The following is a 19,482-nucleotide window of genomic DNA, read 5'->3' on the forward strand; positions in this document are numbered from 1 at the left end:
TCTGGGGGACCCAGGGAGCTGTCGCAGGCCAGAGGGCCGCTCCGAGGGGCGGTGGGGTGGGGTGGACAGTGTCCCTGGAGCCTGCCGGGACGGTGGCTTCAGACGGTCTCGGGCCAAGTGGAGGTCAGCTGCCACCCGGGCCCGAGGCAGGAGAAGGGGCTGGTGAGGGGCTGGGGACGCTGAGGGCGGCGGGAAGGGAGGTGGCACTCGTGTCCCCGGTGCTGGACCCCGAGGGAAGGTCCCGCCCCTCAGGACACATGCTCGGACCCGCGCTCCTCACCCCTGCCCCAGCCCAGCACCCGTCTTCCCACAGCTCCGAAGGGGCTGTGGCCTGTGGCCCCTTGGGCTGCCCTGGGGGCCGCTGCTGGGCCTTGGGGTGGGCGCGCCCCTATCCCATGCTCTGGAGAGCCCCAAGTGAGACCCTGCTCTCCTGGGGTGCCGTCACCCCAGAACCTTCCACCGCTCGGCCCCGGGGTGGGGGCAGGAGATTTTTTCGGCACAGGAAGTGACTCCCTCAACTGAGTCTCAAACAACGACCCAGTCTCACCCAGGGGACAGACCTCAGAGTGTGTCCAGGCCCAGTGGCCCTGAGAAAGGAAGGTTCGAGAGCGAAGACCCCTACTGGTCTCTGGCTCTGGAGTCTTCCAGAAGCTTCTGGAACTTTCTCGTGGCTCCTGAAGGCCTGCGTGCCTAGTTCCATGTCTCTTGGCTTTCACCTCTCGCTGTCCACCCTGGGCGTGAGCGCGGCTTCCAGCTGCCCCCTCAGGAGTGGCCGTTCCGCCCAGGCGGCCCTTGTGGGCGGTGGCAGTGGCCGGCTGCCCGGCCCCAGGGAGCCCAGGAAGGTGGGGCAGCCTGCGCTCCACACACCTCTCCCGGGCTGCCGGCGCCCAGGCCGGGCCCCACTTGTTTTGTTTGGGATCTTCTTGAATGTTTGCCGGGGCTCGCTCTGCACGAAGCCTGCATTCCGGGTGTGTCTCCGTCTGACCTTCCTGCTGCGTCCCAGGCCCCATGAGAGACTCTGGGTGTGTGTGTGTGTGTGTGTGTATGTGTGTGTGTTCATGTAAATGTGTGTGCGTGCACGTGTGTGCATTTGTGTGTGCATGTGTGTATATGTGTGTGTGTACGTGTGTGCATATGTGCGTGGGCGTGTGTGCAGGCAGGCGTGTGTGCGTGTGTGTGTACATGTGTACATGTGCGTGTGTGTGGGTGGGTGTGTGCAAGTGTGTATGCATGTGCATACATATGTGTGCGTGTATACGTGTGTGCACGTGTGTGCGTGTGCATGCGTGTGTGCATGTGTGTGTGCGCGCGTGTGTGGGGGGGGTCAGTGTGATGTCACTTGCTGGGTGACCCCGCCCCCACCCTGAGGTCCAAGGTCACACACACTGGAGATAGACTTCAGGAAGGGGTGCAGGCACAGCTCTGGGCGTGGGACCCTGGGGTCCCCGGGACTGAGACTTTGAAAAGCCCCCGGGGTGGACAGAGCTGGCCTGGCCCTCGGGGACTAGACTGTCCTGTGTCCCCTCCCAGGGGAGTGACTGTGGCTGACCAGCAGCCTGGTGGCGTGGCCACCCCGCGCATGTCGAGTGGACACGAGGCCCGTGAGGGGCCTGCTGACCCGCCGTGTCCGTTTCACGGGGCAGCTCCAGTGTCCCCTCCCGGGGGCTGCGTGCAGCCGCCTTCAGAGGAGAGAGGACGAGGCATGGGGACCCCTCACGTGCCACACATGCTGTCCACAGAGAAGGAACTATCTGGTGTCGCCGGGAGAACCAGCAGGGAAACTGAGGCCCGGGCCGGCAGGGCTGGAGGTGAGGCGTCTTTCCACGGACGCCTCCTCCTTCTTCCTGCACAGGACGCAGGGACCTGGGTGCCCGGGCGGGCGCAGGGGCCGGGTCCGAGACGCTGTTTCACCCTCCTCTCCTCGCCGGGTAGTGGCCTGGGCAGGGCCTCCGTGGGGGGCCTTGTGCGTGTCACCACCCAGTCGCGGGGTCAGGCCCGGGCCCCTTCGAGGCAGAACCGCTCCTGTTGGCTTCTGCCCTGAGGCAGGGGCTTCCCGAGTGCCCGACCATGGCAGAGTGAGCGCCGCGGCGGGCACAGCCCGGTCCCTCCGGCCTCTGGTCCCCTCGGCCTCCCAGTTTCCGAAGAGCGAGAGCTGCCCGTCACGGCCGTTCTTTGGTTCCGTGGCGACGTTTGTCATCGTGTCACTGCCCGAGCCTGTGGGCTCACACCCGAGGTCGGTGCCAGCGCCCGACTCGGGGTCTCCTGCCCGGACGGTCGGTCGGGGCCGTGGGCTGGAGCCCGGCCCGGCCTCGTCTGGCGCGTTCGTCCCTGGCACTTCATTCACCCGCGCCCCTGCCCGCCGATGGGGGCCTGTTTTTCCAAATGTCTTAACATCTGTGTTTCATATCAGGGCCTGTAATTGCTTTAGCCTTTTTGGCAGGCTACAAAGGGAATTAATATTTTTCAATTTGGTCGTGAGCAGTCATCTGTCGCTGGGGACGGCAGCGGGAGTCGGGGCCGGGGGCTGGGGGAGGGGCGGGTCGCGGGGGCCATGGCTCGGGCCGCGGGGGAGAGGGGTGGTTCTGGGGGGAGACCTGGGGTCCAGCCCTCAGTGTGCTGTTTGCCCAGAACCTTCCCGCCTGCCCCTCGAGGAGCGGAGGGGGGGGCACTGACAGCTGTCCCCTCGCCCCCGCACCCAGAGCGCCTTCACGGCCACTGCCCTCCACCGTGCAGTTCCTGACTTACCCGCAATCCCTGTCCGGCCACTCAGTGCCGTCCCCGCCCCTCCCCCACACGCTCTTGGCCATGGGCTGGGGACCCCCGCAGCGAAGTGGAGCCTCGGGCCAGGGTTGCGGGACAGGGTGGCGGTGGGGGGGGGGGTCGCTGCTGTTTCCCGACCACGTCCCTCAGGACTTTCTGGGGCGACTCCAGGTGCTGGGGCTGCTTTGTACTTGTTGGAGGGTTCTGAGCCTTCCCGAGTGTCCCTCCCCGGGACCCCGGCACGCAGGGTCACGCAGACACACGAGGCTCGGGGCTCTCGGAACGGGAGAACACGCAGCCCCGTGTCTGAACATCTCCCAGTGCCGACTGCCCAGCACAGGGTGGGGGCCCCCCCCCCCGAAGGCCCGGCCCCGCGGGCAGGACCCCCGCTGTGCGCGCTTCTTGGGCTCCCTTCCGCCTGCCCCAGGCCACCCCCGAGGCCAAGGGTCCGTGGGGGCTGGTGGGAGCCTGTTTCTCAGCGTGGCCACGTCTCCCTGCACCCGCTCCCTGAGGGTCCACCTGCGCAGGGGGCCGAGCCCGCTCACAGGGGGCTGCGGCTGACCCTTGCACTGTCCACACGGCGGGGCCGTGGTCTGGGCCTCCTCTGGCCTGATCACCAACCCCCTGGGCCCGCCACTAGCCTGCTGGGTCCCGCGGGGCCTGTCCCTGGAGCCCTCCCGCTCCTGGGGGCTTTAAAGTGGGCAGAGCAAAGCTGCCCCCCCCTGACCCCCGGCTGCCCACGGCTGCTCTCCTGGTCGCGGTTTTGGAAGCCCTGAGCAGACACCCCCCACCCACCCCCCACACCGCACCCCCCTCCCCCCTCCCCACCTTCTCCCCCGTCCCTCCCTCCTCTTTCCAGCCCGGCTGGTCCTGAGCCTTAACCAGCCCACGGGCAGTTCCTGAAAAAGAAGAAAGGTCTGCGCGGGCAGCCGCCCGTTTGTGGCCCGGTGGTGCCAGCACGGGGGGGGGGGGGGGGGGACAGACGTTGCACCCACCTCTTTCTGCTCCTGCTATTTTCACCCGGGGCTGCAGGAAATGGGGCGGCCGGGGAAGGTCTCAGAGCCCGAGACCCGTCCCTGGCGCCGGGCCCGCCCACACCCCGTGCCAGACGGGCTGCCCGGCAGCGTGGGCCCGGGAGAGCCTTCGCCTGCCGCCCCCAGCCCGGCCTCTCCGGGGGGGACCCCGGGCACCGCCCTGTCTTACCGCAGGCTGAGCTGAGAGTCCCGGCCGGGCCTCCCTGGCGGATTCGGAATGACAGGACCCCCACCCCCCGCCTGGCTTCCTGGGAGTTCTGGGCCCCAAACCAGGGAAAGGGGGACCCAGGCATTGCAGGGAACCCGAAGCCATCCCAGAAGGACTCGGCTGACCAGTCCCCGTGGGTCATTGCAGGGCTGCTGGGTTCTGTGTGCAGGGGGCAACAGGGGTTGGGGGCCTACGCAGGGTGGGGGTCTGCCCTTGGAGTGTCTGCCTGACACCCCCCCCCCCCAGAGCTGCCTCGGCCTCTGCTCGTCTCCTCTCGTGGCTCAGCTGCTTGGGTGGACGTGGCCACAGGGCCGGCAGTGCCCAGGCCATACAGGCTGGGGGCAGTGGCATGAGGTGCCTGTGACTGGCCGCAGTATATGAACTGGCGGCTGCTCGGGGGCAGGGGCCCCACACGCCGAGACGTGGAGGCGGATTCAAGTCTGGGGCCCCCAATCCTTTGCAGAAGCGTCTCTGCTCCTTGGGGGGTGTCAAGAGTGAGACGGGGTCTGGCCCGGCCTGGGGGGCCCCTGGAGGTGCAGGCAAGTTCTTGCCCCCGGGGCCCTTGGCACCCGCTGCTTTTTGCTGCGGGCCATGACTGCAGGGGTGAAGGGAGGACCAGTTCTCACCCAGCAGGGGACAGAGCAGAGACCCCAAACATTGGGGCGGGGGGGGGGGGGTGCAGGCCGCAGACAAGGCAGGTGAGGCCCCGGGAGGTGTCGTTGCCCCCCAGCTAGCAGCTGTTCACACCTTCCCTTTTTCTTCCCTCATTATTATGGGGCACATCAGGGGATTTGGAAACAGTTTTTTGGGCCACTCACCTGGCAGTGCTCGGGGATCACTCCTGGCTCTGTGCTTGGGTATCACTCCTGACTCTGTGCTCAGGGCTGACTCCTGGCTCTGTGCTCAGGTCTGAATCCTGACTCTCTGCTCAGGGCTGACTCCTGGCTCTGTGCTCGGGAATCACTCCTGGCTCTGTGCTCAGGGCTGACTCCTGACTCTGTGCTCCGGGCTCACTCCCGGCCCTGTGCCCAGGGCTGACTCCTCCTGGCTTGTGCTCGGGGATCACTCTGGTGAGCTGAGACCCTTATGTGGGGCCAGGGATGGGACCCAGCAGCCCTGTGCCGGGAAAACATCCCCCCTGCTGTCCTGTCTCTCGTCCCTCACGTTAGGGGATTTTCCCTTTTTCTTCCTTTTTTGGTGGGATGGACCGACGGACCGTACCTGGTGCTCAGGCTACTCCTGCTGCAGTGCTCTGTGGCTCCCTGAGTGGTGCACGCTTGCAGTGCTGGGGCTCCAATGTGGGGTTCCCACACTCAAAGGCCCTTGAGCCTGGGCTCCGGCCCCCGGGAACGTGGACGTTGCGTCCAGAGCGTGAAGGCCTGGTCCGTCTTGGCTGGTTCTGACCCGGGAGCACTGTCGCCCAGAGCTGAGCCCCCCCCCCCACTTCCTCGGGGGCTTCCCGGCTCGGTGTGTGTCGCTCAGACTCTGGTGCTCAGAGCTGCCTCCAGGCTCAGGGCCGGAGCGGGTGGGTGGCTTCCCCAGGGCTGGATCCTGCCATGGTGGGCTGAGACCCCGACGCTGGGACCCCTGCAGCCCAGTTGCCCCGGGTCACACCATCGCGTCGTCCCGGGTGGGTGTGCTCTGGGCAGTGGCCCCTCAAGCAGCCCAGAGGCCCCACCCTGAAGCTGAGGTGTATCCTTGCAGTCCTGACCCCCGGCAGGTGTGCCATGTTTGCAGGGGGCCCCGTGCCCTCCCTCCACCCCCGGCTGGGGCACCTTGCAGCAGGCCTTGTCAGAGCCTTTGTGTGCCCGAGACCAGCAGGCCAGGAAGGGGCCCGCATCTGCCTCGTGGGCACCTTGTGGGCAGGTGGACTCTGAGACTTCCTGCCCTTGGGCTCGCTGGCGGCAGACGGAGGCCCAGGCTGGACCGGCTGTCCCCACCCCCGCCTGGCCTGTCCCTCCTGACGTGCTGGGTGGGGGTGGGGGGCAGACCCAGACGGGGGTCCCCGGCGGAAGCTGTAGAGGCGGAGACCGATTTAGACGCACGGAGTCTGGCCGCCCGTTCTAAAGAAAGCACTTTCCAAAGCAGCCTCGGCCGCCTGGCACCGGGCCCAGGGGTCGCTGCGGACAGGGACGGGGGTGGGACAGAGACAGCCGGGGACGGGGCGGGGACGGGGCAGGATGCGACCCGCAGAGCGCCTGGCGGGAGGCAGGGCATCCCCTGTGCGTGGGCGGGCGGGCGGGCAGGCGGGGGGCCTGGTGAGGCCTGGGGGCCGGGTGTTGGCGGAGGCCCTTTGGCCTGCAGCCGCCCTGTGGTCCGGGTGCAGGGCTGCACCCCGGTGGCCCCTTTCCACTCCAAGACCGAAACTCAGCAGGCCTGAGTCTCGGTTTCCCCCATCAGAAAGTCCCGACTTCTCAGAGAACGCTATCACCCTGGACAGATGACCCGCCCCGTGGCAACGGCCTGTCGGAGTAGGGGGCACGGGCAGTGGTGGCCACCAAGCAGAGAGGGCCGAGGGAGTGGAGTCCCCGACAGGGACCAAGAACTGGAGACAGTGCTGGTCCCTAAGCTCAGGAGACTGGTCGGGGAGAAGAACTAGAAACATGTTGCCAGTTCTGGAAAAAATGCTATTATGTAACCAAACCCTGTATAAACTACTTAGAGTTCCGAGTCCGGGTCCTTGTCAAGACTCCATTGTGTTGGATGTGACTCGGACCCTAGCGCGAGCTGGCGATAAAGGGGCTTGCGTCTGGTCAATGTGCGAGTGAAACTACCCTCCCGGGACAGACCACCTGAGCCCCCGGTGCAGGTCAGCTGGGACCCCGCGCCCCCACCAGAGCCCCCATTGTCCACTGTTCGCTTCACACCTGTGCTGCCCTGACCCAGGGGCCTGCAGTGGTCAGTGCCTGCTGCCCCCTGCACCTCCCAAGTTCTGTGCCCCAACCCGGTGACCCCGGCCCCCCTGCCCTGTGACCCTGCCTATCCGGCCCTCCTTGGAGGTGCTCCCTAGGGCACCTCCAAGGTCCCCCGGGAGCACCCCGAGTCTGGCTCCCTTGGTGCGTCCTCCGGGCCTGCCCCCATCCTGTGAGGGTGAGCACGGGGCAGCCCCCCTCCTGCCCGGGTCAGCTCAGCCGGGAACTCCCTCCGCCAGGCCACCTGCTCCCGGGGCTCCTGACAGCCTGACTGGCCGCAGGGACCACACTGTCCCATCCCTCCCTCCCCCCACACTCCGTTTCACTGGCGGGGACTCTTGTCCTTTCATAATCCAGACTCTGCCCCCGCCCCGGGGACCCCAGTTCGTCCGCACGGTCTATTCTGCTGTCGGGACCCCTCCCACAGGGGCAGCTTGGAGGGCACCACCGGAGCAAGACGTCCCTGGCCCCAGCCCCCTGCTCCCTGGCCTCAGAGTCACCTCCCCTTCCCTGGGGGCGGCCGTGGGACGGACTCGGGTCCGGGGACGAGGCGCCGGCCCAGCCCTGGCGCGGGTGACTGGGAACCCTGTTTCCCACGGACTGCGCGCCGCGGGAGGCGGGAGGCTGGGCAGGGAGCTGCCAGGTGCTGGCTGCGGGGTCCCTCCCGCCCCTCCCGGCTGTGTCAGCCGGTCATGCGTGTCCCTGCAGGCCCCATCCCGGCTGTGGTTAAACATTAGCCCCCGCCCCCTCGGGCTGGGGTCACGGGCTTTGGGGGAGTTTGAGTTTTGGAACTGGGGACGGGGTGATCGGCTTCTGGTTCATCAGCAGCTTCTGGGGGACAGTCCCGTGGGGTCCCAGCTCCAAGGCTCTGGGCCCTGTGAGAGGGCTCGGTGCCCACCCGGGGGGCCGGGCCAGCCAGCAAGCAGGTGCGCAGGGCCGGCGGGGCACTCCAGGCCCGCACAACTCGTGTCACTGAGGAAGGGAGCTTCTGGGGGACAGTGGGGGATGCGGCCTTCCCTGGGGGTGTTGGTCTGAGAGGGGGATGGGCTTGATCCTGGAGGGTCCCAGCCCCGAGCGCCCAGTAGTGCCGCAGCCTCAGACCCCGCTGCCTGCCCCACCAACCTGTTTGGCTGAGGGTCCCGAGGGGGCCCAAGAGCAGGAGGGTGTCGGTGGCCCCCCAGGCCTGTCCTTTGTCGGACCCCCGTCCTGTCCTGGGGGCTGACCCCAAGGTCCTCCGACCCGCCTGACGTCCTGGGTCAGGTTCTCCCGAGAACGAGCCTGACGCTCTCGCTGGGCCCGGGGGTCTGTGTGTTGATCTGCAGGAGTGAGGACTGGCGGCTCGGAGCGTGTGTGTAGGCATGTGTGCGTGTTTGTGCACCTGTGTGCATGTGTGTGCGAGTGCATGTGTGTACATGTGTGCATATGTATATGTGCGCATATGTGTATGTGGAGGCTCCACAGCCAAGCCGCCCCATGGGGCACCGGGCAGTGTCCTCTGGTTCCGCCTCCCGCCCACGGGCCTTGGGCTCGTCGTGTGTGACCGACTGGGCCACCGTTTCTCCTTCTGTCCCTGGGGTGTGGGTGAGAGGAGCAGCCCCCGGCAGGGGTGAATCTCTCGTAAAGGAGGGACAGACCCTTCTGATACCTCGTCTGCTCCCCACGCAGCTGCTCTGGGGTCTTTGAGCCCAGTGAGCCCCTTCTGGGGATGGCACGGCCACTTCCTGTCCCCCCCCACCTCCCTTCTGCCCGGCCAGGCTTTCGGGCAGAAGCCAATGTCCCCCGCTCCCCTCTCTTGCAGGGACTCCGACCTGTTCCTGCTGGACAGCCGGACCCTCTGGGCCTCGGAGGAGGGCTGGCTGGTGTTCGACATCACGGCCACCAGCAACCACTGGGTGGTCAACCCCCGGCACAACCTGGGCCTGCAGCTGTCGGTGGAGACCCTGGACGGTAGGTGCCAGCCCGGGAGGCGCGCGGGGCCGACGGTGGGTCCCACTCGCACGGGCAGAGCCCCTGCTGGCCCCTCCTCGGGGTCACCTGCTGTCAGAGCCTTGTCGGGCCACGTGGTCCTCCGCCCTCCCCCCAGCTCCAGGGCTTTAACCGTGTCTTTGACAGATGGGATGGGGGGGCCGTGACGGCATCCTTGCACCCCAGCAGTAGCCACCCCAGCCCCTCCTTTGTCCACTCAGGCCCCCAGACTCGCCCCCGGGAGTGACGTCACGCCGCTGGGCTGTGCCCACTCACCCCCCGCCCTCCTGGTTTCTGGAGCAGCCAGAATCTCCCCAAATTTCTCGTTGTTCTTCTCGGGGGGCTCCCAAAGGCAGTGCTCCGGAGCCTAAGACCCCTTCTGGCGATTCTTGGCCCACGGGGGCGGCAGTTCAGTGCCAGGGTCTGAGGGTGCATCTGCAGTGGTGCTCAGGGGCCGGGCAGTGCTCCCGCGCCCGAGGGTGTGCTCCCCTGCGCCCTCAGGCACTGTCTCAGCCCCCCCCCTCGGCTCTTCCCGCCCTTCGCACGGCCTGTGCCTGCGTCCTGCTCCCAGGCCACCGGGGCTGCGGCTCTGTCTCTGCGTGGGGCCCCCGAGGGCCCCCTCCTGCCTGCTATGGGCCACGGTTCTGCCCCTTCGCTGCCACACTCGGTGCCCCTGCGCCCCCAGCATCCTCAGTGCTCCCGGAAACCCGCGGGACAGCCCTGCGTGTGTGTGGGGGCGCCGAGGACTCCCAGGGGGTATCTTGCTGGCAGGAGCCCCGCGCTGTCTCTGCAGGACTTCTCAGAGCCTTTGTCCTGCTGGCCGGCCTCCTTGTGTCTGTCTGGGGGCAGGTTAGTGTCACAGCCGCTGGGGATGGGGGTGTAACCGCCTCCTCATTGGGGATAGATCGGAGACAGGACAGGGACTCTGCCAGTCCCGCCCTCACTGGTCTTGAGTAACACCCAGTCTTGCCCCCCCCCAACCTCAGCCTGCCATCCCTGTCCTCCCCTCAAGTTCGGGTCTCCCTGCTCCTCGCATCCCCCCCCCACCCTCTGCCATTCCGTGAAGCAGTGCTGCCTAATGGTTGGAGCCAGGCTCGGCCCCAGCCCCCGCGGCCACCCGCATGCGTGACCGGGCTGAGTCACTTCACGTTCCTCATCTGGAAAATGGGCTTAATAATAGTTTCCAGCTCCCAGGGCGGTTCGAGGGCGGATGAGCTCATCCCAGTGACCAGTTGAACCGCCCCACCCCTGCAGCTGCGGTGCAGGAAGCCCTTTACGCCTCTGTCCCCGTGGGGGTGGGGGGGGGTGCGCTCGCCACCCGCCGTGCTGCAGGCGAGGACCGGCTGCCACCAGCTGTAACCGGGGATGAGCCCGGCACGGGCCCGGGACCGGGATGGTGCCGCCTCCTGGCCACCCCCCGGGCAGCCCGGCCCAACCCCGGGGCTGCCGTCCGAGCGTGGCAACGCAGTGTCCGGCCATTCCTGCGCCCATCCTGTCCTGGGGATGCCGCACGGGCCCTGGACGGTTGGCCAGGCAGCCGCGCTCCTGCCCGCGTTGCCATCGGTGGAGCTGTCCCCTGACCGGGCCACGCCCACGCATCTGTCCACCTGGAGGAGAGGACACAGGCTGGGGCGGGGGCACTTCCCGGACCCGGGCTCCCTGGGGGCTGCTGGAAGCAGGGCCTTTGTCCACTCCCGGCCTCCCACCGCGCGGGGCCCTCTAACGAGGCACAGATGTCTCGAACCCTCCCGCTCACGGGGCCTCCAGATGTCCCCCTGGACCACCCAGGACGCCGTAGGCTGGTGCTCCTCCCCCAGCTGGAGCCCACCTGCTGTCCCTCCCCCCAAGAAGCCCCGTGGGCCCCCTGCACAGACCCTCTGCCGCCCGTCCGACCCCCAGGGCTGGCATTCACTGGTGTCAGTGGTGTGGGGGTGGACGGGTCGTGCTCCTGTGTCCCCACTGCAGGCTGTCCTGGCTCGGGCTCCAGTAGGGACAGCTGGGGGTCCACGTGGCCACTGCATCTTGGGCACGTGAGCAGCTCCTCACCCTTCATCTGCTTCCGGGGCGAGTGACGCCCCCTGGCCTGGAGGTGGGCACGCGGCTGAGGATGGACGGAGCATCTGTGGCCGGTGCGGGGCCCGTGCCCAGGTCCTGCCAGGAGGGGACACCAGGGCCGGGGCAGTGCTGTCTCCTGGCCCCACCCTGGCCTTCCCTTGCGGATCTTCCCTGGCGTGTGGCCACGGGGCACTGGGCTTGGGGGTCACTGCGATCCCCTGGGCCGGGCTGCCCCACTGTGTCCTTGCCAGGGACGGAAGCGCCTGGTAGACAAGACCCAGGCAGCAGGGAGCCCTGCCGCCAGCGGGACCCCGGGTCACAGGAGTGGCCAGGGGACCCCAGTCTTGGGCTCCTTCTTCTGTCCAGAGCACTAGGATGGTCTTTACGGGCTGGCTGGCTGGCAGATGTGCGTCCCCTGGGCTGGATCAGGGACAGTCCCCGCATGCCAGGCCTGCCGCTGGCTCTGAGCTTGGCCATCTCCCCGGTCCCGCAGCCCCGGCCACCCGCACACGCCACCCCGGCTTGGCATCGGGCAGGGGAGGGCGCCGGACTCTGCCCGTCCAGCCCCACGCGGGAGAACCTCCCCACGGCCCAGCTCGGCCCAAGAGCTGCACCACGAACCGTGAAAATCTGTGAGCCTGGTGGGCGGGACGGGGCTTGGCCGTCAGCGGGTCACATGGGTGCGGGAAGGGCTGCTTGACCAGGGGCCTCGTTCTGTGGCCCCACGGACCCACCCACGGGTGAATCCAGTGCTGACCCGGCAAGACCTGGTTCTGTGCCCTCGGGTGTTCGCCCTGGGGACGCGCACTTGTGTCCCAGGGAGAGAGGGACATCAGCTGTCCGGGGGAGCCCCCCTCGGATCCAGCGGGCCATCACTGGCCTCCTCATCCCCTGACCTCTGGCCTCCCCGGCTGCCCCACACCCTCCGAACCCCCACACTGGACGGGGTGCCCCTCGTCCTCCCTGCATTCAGCTGTCGGCCCCTTCCCTGTCCCTCCATGTCCCCCCGTTCCTGCGCCCATCACCATCCGGTCCTGTCCCAGCTCCACCCAGATGGGGTTGAGGCCGCGGGGGGGCCGGGGCTGTGGGGCCCCCTGTGGTGGCCACCCAGAGCCCCTGGCTGCCCTGCCTAAGGCTGCTTCACTTCCTGTTTGTCCAGAGCCCAGGGTGGGTAGCGGGGTGGCCCGCGGCAGCGCTGTCCCTGGGCCTGGCCGCTGTCACTGGCCTCCTGTCACCTCGTCCTGTGTGAGTACTGTGAGCCCCTTCCCCCCCCAGACCTCCTGCTCAGCGCCAGCCCCCACTGTCCATGGCGTCCCCGTCCTGTTCCTGCCCCTCATGACCCGTCAGGGTGTGAGGGGGACCATAGTGGCTCTGTGGCTCTCCAGAGTCCTCGGCCAGCCCAGAAGCAAGGACCTGTCCATGCCTGCCCTTGCTCTGAGCCCCTCAGAAATGAGCAGCCCCCCTCGAGCAGAGTAAACTGTTCCACTTGGTCGAGTCTTGGGCTTCAGGATGGGTTTGATCCAGCAGCTCAGGACATCACAGAGCCCCCATCTGTGTCTCTGCCCTCTCGGGGTTTCCAGATGGTCAATGTTCCCAGGACCGCGTCCATCCCTCCTCCCTCAGCCCCGTCCGGGGGAGAGAGCGAGCCAGTCCTGGGCACCAGAGTGGCAGGCCCCTTTTCCGGAAGCTTCCAGGATGCCTCTCCTCTTGTTGGTTGAGTCGGGCCGTCGTGTGCCCGGCCCTGAGCCCGTTGCTCCCAGATGCTGACTCAGGACATGAAGGCGAGGGCGGGGGGGATTCTGGACAACGTGGCAGCTGGCGTGGGAAGCGGGTGCTGGGTGCCCGGGGGAGGGAGGGACACTGGAATACACACCGTCCGCTTCATTTCACGGAGGAGGCAATTGAAGCCCCAGTATTGCCGCTCGTGGCCCCCTTGGTGCGGCCCCTGTGTCTGGGCCGCGGCCCCCAGCGACATCCAGCCACAGTGTCTGCTGGGGCCAGCACAGCTGCCTGTGAGACTTTTTTTTTTTTTTGGCTTTTTGGGTCACACCCAGTGATGCACAGGGGTTACTCCTGGCTCTGCACTCAGGAATTAGCCCTGGAGGTGCTCAGGGGACCCTATGGGATGCAGGGAATCGAACCCAGGTCGGCCGCATGCAAGGCAAACGCCCTCCCTGCTGTGCTATTGCTCCAGCCCCCCCACCCACCCCCCCCGTGAGGCTTTTTGATTTTGCCCTGAGACCCTCCAAGGGGGGCAGCCTGGTTCCTCGGGGCTTGGCGTTTATGGACTCACCGAGTTAGAGACGGCTGACCTCGGGGAAACCCCGCTGAGGAATGCGGAAGCGGCCCGAGCACGCTCCTTGTTAAACACCCCTGGGAGCCCGCGGTGGGCACGTGGGGGCTAGGGAGGCCCCTGGGAGTCCCCGGGAAGTTGCTCCAGATATGGAAGTGCCCAGGGGCTCAGGAAGCTCCTCACAGCCCAACCCCTCCCGCCCTCCCATGTCCACTCCTGCTCCACATGGCCGGGCCGGGGGTCCTCCCTCAGGGGTCGCTGTCGCGAGGCGGACAGGTGTGGTGTCCATGGCTCGCTCTGTCTTTCTTCAGAATACTCGTCCCGCCAGATGCGACGAGCCTGTGGGCACGCTGTGCCCGGACCCCTGGGCAAGGCAGCCGAGGGGACGGGCCTCCTGTTCGTTCGTTCTGCCTCCCCTTTGTCCCGTGTGGCTCAGAGCAAGATTCTGAGGACAAGATCGCGTCTTGGGCGGCTCCTCGGCCAGCTCTGCTCTGGTCCCCACCAGGTGGCCGCCCTGCCTGCTGTCCGGGGCTGTCCCCTGCCCGCGCTGTGGGTCTGCTGGTGGCGCTCCAGCTCTGAGCCACCCTCGTGCTTGGTCCTTCCGCCTGCAGGCCCCCCCCCCCCCGCCCCACATCCCTAGTTCCTCTGGCAGAGACCTTGGCAGCGAGGTCGGTCCTGGGCTCTGGGCTGTGTGGGGGACACTGTCCCCAGGAGGCAGAGTGGCCGGATCACAGGTCTGTCTCCTCTGTGTCCCCACCTACCTCCAGCCCTCCTGGGCTGCCTCCTCCCTAAGTCACCCTGTGGTCCCCACAGGGAGCCAGTCACCTGACACGTGGGTGTCCAAGCCAGCTCCCCTGCTGGGTGCCCGCGGGTGTTTGCTGTGGTTCCCGCTGGTCCCCTGAATGCCCCGGCCTCAAGAGAGTGTGGCCCAGACATGTGGCTGGTGCGTGAGTGAGTGGGTGACGGGCCCACCACCCTCCTGTCCATCGCAGCCGTGACCCGCTGCCCGCCTGCCCCTGTGACCCGCTGTCGCTGAGTCTCACTATTCCCGTGCAGGGCAGAGCGTCAACCCCAAGCTGGCGGGCCTCATTGGGCGGCACGGGCCCCAGAACAAGCAGCCCTTCATGGTGGCCTTCTTCAAGGCCACCGAGGTCCACCTCCGCAGCGCCCGCTCCACAGGGGCCAAGCAGCGCAGCCAGAACCGCTCCAAGCCGCCCAAGAACCAGGAGGCCCTGCGGGTGGCCAATGTCGCCGGTAAGGGGCCCGCGGGCATCGGCAGCAGGCCGGGGCGGGGGGCTCCCAGACCCACTTCTGGAGCCCGACCCCGAGGGCCCGCGTACGGCGTGCCAGGCTCACAGAAACTCAGGCACAGACCAGGTTTCTGGGGCCTGGGGTGGGGGGTGACCCCGAGTGACTCTACCCACCTGCTGCATTTCTCGGGTGAGGGGTGGGTGGAGCGCAGGTCTGGGAGGACCAGCTGGCCCCCGAGCTGCCCCCAGGCAAACCTCTGCGGGGTTCTGAGTGCGGGTGTTGGTGGGGAGTGAGTGGAGGTCACTGTGGCTGCCCTGAGCGGGGCAGCGAGGGGACACTTGGACGAGGGAGCCGTAGAGGCCTTCCCTGTGGCGGGCAGGAAGTGACCCTGTCCCTGCCGGACGCCTGATGGTCCCCTGCGTGGTCACCAACCCCCGGCAAGACTCCACCTTACACGGAGACTCGTGGGCATGTACGTGGGTGGACAGGTGTGTGGACACATAGGGCCCGCAGATGTGTGCGTGCGTATGTGTGTCTGTGAGCCTCTGGCCTCATGCGCGTCGTGTGCATGTGATTGTGCGTTTGTGTGGGTGTGCCCAGTGTGTGTCTCATTGTGTGTGCACATATGGACATGTATGTTTTCCCGTTTCCACATGTGCGTACACACTGTGTGTGAGTGTGCGTGTGTGCGAATATTTGCACGTGTGTGCTATTTTAGGATCTGACCGTTTCTTCTCCTTTCAGACGAAGTATCCTCTGGGCCAGAATCATGTGACGTTTGACTGACCCTGCTTCGGGCAGAAGTTGTGCCTTTATTAGCTGTGGGAACTAATAATAGTTAGTTGTTAATACTTGGGCTGGGCTGGAGCGACAGCACAGCGGGAGGGCGTTTGCCTTGCACGCAGCCAACATGGCTGACCCGGGTTCGATTCCTCCGCCCCTCTCGGAGAGCCCAGCAAGCTACTGAGAGTATCTCGCCCGCACGGCAGAGCCTGGCAAGCTCCCCGTGATGAATTCGATATGCCAAACACAGTAACAACAAGTCTCACGATGGAGACGTTACTGGGCCTGCTCGACCAAATCGATGAACAGCGGGAGGACAAGTGAGAGAGAGAGAGAGAGTGTGTGTGTGTGTGTGTGTGTGTGTGTGTGTGCGCGCGCGTGCCCGCGTGCCCGGGGCTGGGAGCTTGCTTCCCGGCCAGCCTCTCACCCGCAGCCTGTGTGTAGGGCGGCCTGGTGCCACCGTGGTGCTTGGGGCCCTCAGCTGCTCCCCAGAGGCTGTGGTTCAGGGGTGATAAACGACGCCCCTCCACTTCCTTCTCCCACTCAACAGATGCCTGGGCAGAGGGGCTGCGTCCCATACTGGTTGTGACCGGTTTTGACCAGTCATGACCAGTGGCTGCTGCTCCTGGCCCAGGGTACACAGAGGTGGCCGGCAGAAGCATCCTGTCGTGCATGTGGACCGGGGGTTGCCATGTGGACCCTCTTCCCATCCTCGCTGGTCCTGAGAGGGTCACGTGACACCTGAGCTCCAGCGACGCTCTCCGGGGCCCCCCATGCGGGGTGTGGGGTCGGGCGGCGGAGGGCCCAGTGCTCACACACACACACACACACACACACACACACAGTGCTCCCGAGCAGCCTCTGTGCCCGCCTGGTGGGCCTTGGGGGCGGCAATCGGCAGGGTCCTTGCTGGGGCCCGGCTGAGGCTGGGACCCCCCGCGTGCTCCTGAGTGGGACCGCAGAGCCCCCGGCCCCATCAGCCGCGTTTCCTTGAGCGGCAGCAGAGCCAGCTCGAAAGGGGAAGCCCCTCCGGCCCAGTCCAGCCCCGGGTTTTGTCCGGTCCCGGCTGCTCCGCCCACCCCACCCCTCCTCCCCTCTACCTCCTTGTGGCTGCAGGTCCCTGCCTGTGAGGGGCTGCTGGGCGTCCAGGTCTCCCTCGAAGCGTCACACCCCCTGCCCTGACCCCCGCCCCCTTCCTGCTGCCCTCCCCTCCCCTCCCCCGGCCCACCTTGGGGTCCTGTTTACCCCTGTCTCACGCCTGGAAGGTTCTGGAGCCTGGGGTCCTCGCCCCTTCTCCTCGTCTCCCCCTGCCTGCCCCCCCCCGTGCTGTCCCTGGAGCCACTCAAACTGGGGGTGCAGGAGGGGCCCCCAGCTGCTCCCTGCGTGTCTCCTCACACAGGGGGCTCCTCCTGGGGGCAGTTCTCGGACCTCCCAGTGCCACCTGAGTGCCTGCCCCAGAGCCTCCTGCTCGTCCGTCCGTGTGTCCGTCTGTCCCCAGGCGCGGCAGGAAGAGCTGGGAAGCTCCCGCCACACGGGCCGCCCTCCCCTCCCGCCCTGCTCGCCTGCCCGCCCCTCCCCACCTCCCCCCCTCCCGCCACTGCTCTCCACGGGGGTCCCCGCGTGGCTGCCCACCAGAGGTGCAGGACAGCGGGCATCTGTCCAGGGGCGCCTGAGCTGGCAGGACTCAGCCCCCCACACCCACCCAGGGCGAGTGGCTCTGAGGAACACGGCCCGTGGGCAGGATTCTGGGGGGAACAGCAGGAAGCTGAGGGGTCGGAGGTGGGGGGGCAGCCCTGCCCCGCCCCATCTAGTCTAACCCCCTGGGGAGGTGGGGTGCGTGATCCGGGCTCTGAGCACACCTGAGTGCCCAGGCTGCCCTGGGCGGGTGTAGACTCTTCCTCCCGCTCTGCACACCAGGGGGCCCACGAGGCGGGGGAGGCAGGGTCTGGCAGGGGCCTGGCCTGGAGTGGGAGCAGCACTTCCGGCTGGTTCCAGACACGGAGGTCCCACTTGGGTGGGCAGCGGTGAGGGGCGGCAGGGCTGCGTCCCCGTCCCCGTGCGCCCCGGCCTAGTGACGGCTGAGCTGCCTGCAGCCATCAGCACGTTCCTGTCCCCGGCAGCAGTGGGAAGAGACAGGCGTCTCTTCCCAGGGCCCCCGAGGAGTGAGGACGCCTTCTAGAAGCTTCCACCTGTGTCCTGTTGGCCGCATTGGGTCCCAGGAGCCTAACTGGACCCACCCGCGCGGGCTGAGCTGCACGTCCTGCTGTGGGCTCTACGCCAACCAGGTGGGGGGCGGGACCTCCTGCAAGGATCCAAAGCCCACCTGGATGTCCCCAAAGGAGGCCAAGTTGGCAATGGCCCCTTGACTGCCCCGACCTTCCCTCTCCCTCCTGCCCACACCCAGTGCCTCCACCCACTGCTCTCTGGGGCACCGAGGCCCAAGGGGCCCTGACGAGGGACAGAAGCCAAGGCACGGACCTGTCCTTTATTTGTATGTTTAGTTCACATCTGGGACCCCAGCCTCTAGGAATCAACTGCAGCCTCAAGCGACATTTCTGAAGAGGCAGGCAGGACGCAACTGTGCACGGGGAAGCAGACAGGAAGGTCAAGGGGAGGAGCAGGGCAGGAAGCGGAGGCAGCCTGTGCAAGGGCCCTGGGGCAGGCGGGGCGCCTGTTTATGCAGCAGAAAGAAAACTGGTAATACTGGGGCTCAGAGGCTGGTGGTTCAGGCGCAGGCTAGAGAGGCCCAGGGCAGGGGTGAGACTTGGGAAAGGTTTGGTGGCGTGAGAGAAGTGAAGGAACCAACGCTCCAGCTGCGAGGTGGAGGGCGGGTTGTGCAGGGACGGCGGAGGAGAAAGAGGGAGCAGATGAGAACGAGGGCGACATTTCTCCACGTTTACAAGTGCTCGGGTCCCGACCCAAACGGCTGCAAACCTTGTGTGCTTACGCAGAGCCTAATTTGGCTCTTCAAAGGAATCTTGGCCGCGTGTTTCTCTGGAGGGCAGCGGGGTTGGCCTTTCTGCCCCTTTGCTTCCCAACGGCTCTGTGTGTTTTGTGTGTGTCTGTGTGTGTTTGTCTGTGTCTGTGTCTGTGTGTGTGTGTATTGGGGCAGGGAGCTCCTTTGCTTTCCAGTGGCTCTGTGGGTGTGTCTGGGTGTGTGTGTGCGTGTGTGTGTATGTGAGCTCCCGTGTGTGTGTGTGTGTGTGTGTGTGTGTGTGTGTGTGTGTGTGTGTAGGGAGCTCCCTTGCTTCCCAGTGACTCTGTGTGTGTGTGTGAGTGTGTGTGTATGGGGACAGGGAGCTCCATTGTTTCCCAGTAGCTTTGTGTGTGTGTGTGTGCGCGCGCGCCGCGTGCGTGCGTGCGTGCGTGCGTGCGTGCGTGTGTGTGTGTGTGTGTGTGTAGGGGTGGGGATCGCAGAGGGAGGAGGCAGAGGGTGTCCCCTGCCCTCTCTGTGCCCCTCTGGCCGCAGAGGCCCAGTGAGGGGGGCATTATGGGGGAGAGGAGGGAGACTGCTGGCCCTTGAGGGCGCCTGCTGCCCCAAGGGGCCGAGTGCCTCCCGCTGAGATCCCTGTGCTGTCTCCTCCCCCCACCCCCGCCCCTTCTGTGCCTCCACCTCTCCGCCGGGCAGAAAACAGCAGCAGTGACCAGCGGCAGGCCTGCAAGAAGCACGAGCTCTACGTCAGCTTCCGCGACCTGGGCTGGCAGGTAAGGGGGGACGGGGCTGGCCCTGGACCCCCGGGTCCCCGGGGAGGACAGCAGCGTTGAGCCCTGCCTCATCAGGAGGCCTGCCCGGGGACAGGGTTGGGGTAAGGGTCAGTGGAATGTGTGATGAAACCCTGGGGTAGAATGTGGACCCCAAACACTTCAGCACTGAACCCCCCTTCCCGCCCTTCGGAGACGGACATCCCCACCTAGTCCTGCTGCACAAGGGAGTCTTCCCTCCTGGAAAGCTGGTCCCACCCCCTGCCTGTCCTTGATTGGTGCAGCGTAGGTCAGGTGCTGATTCCTGAGCCAATCAGGGTGCTAGGGTGGGGACGTGTGACAGGAACATGGCTGCCCCCTCTGGAGCCATATTAGATAGCGTGGCACACTGGTGGGGTGGAATCCTGCAGGGCCGTGAGATTCCTCTAACCCGCTCTAGGTGCTTCCACCGCACCTGGACCTCCTCTAGGCGTGGGGCCACGGCACTGAGACCCTGAGCGATGCCCGGTCAGGTCATCG

General features: G+C 66.7%; 1 protein-coding gene across 1 annotated transcript in view; it reads left to right on the top strand.

Annotated features, from left to right (window-relative positions):
- BMP7 (bone morphogenetic protein 7) overlaps positions 1-19,482 on the top strand; it is a 44,853-nt gene that overhangs the window by 21,827 nt on the left and 3,544 nt on the right. The window contains exons 3-5 of the mRNA XM_056107451.1: positions 8,713-8,861; positions 14,284-14,481; positions 18,890-18,966. Of these exons, the coding sequence (XP_055963426.1) occupies positions 8,713-8,861; positions 14,284-14,481; positions 18,890-18,966 (424 nt within the window). The remainder of the gene's footprint in view (positions 1-8,712; positions 8,862-14,283; positions 14,482-18,889; positions 18,967-19,482) is intronic.

This window comes from Sorex fumeus, unplaced genomic scaffold (assembly GCF_029834395.1).
Source record: "Sorex fumeus unplaced genomic scaffold, SorFum_2.1 ptg000166l, whole genome shotgun sequence".
NCBI classification, from domain to species: Eukaryota; Metazoa; Chordata; class Mammalia; order Eulipotyphla; family Soricidae; genus Sorex; species Sorex fumeus.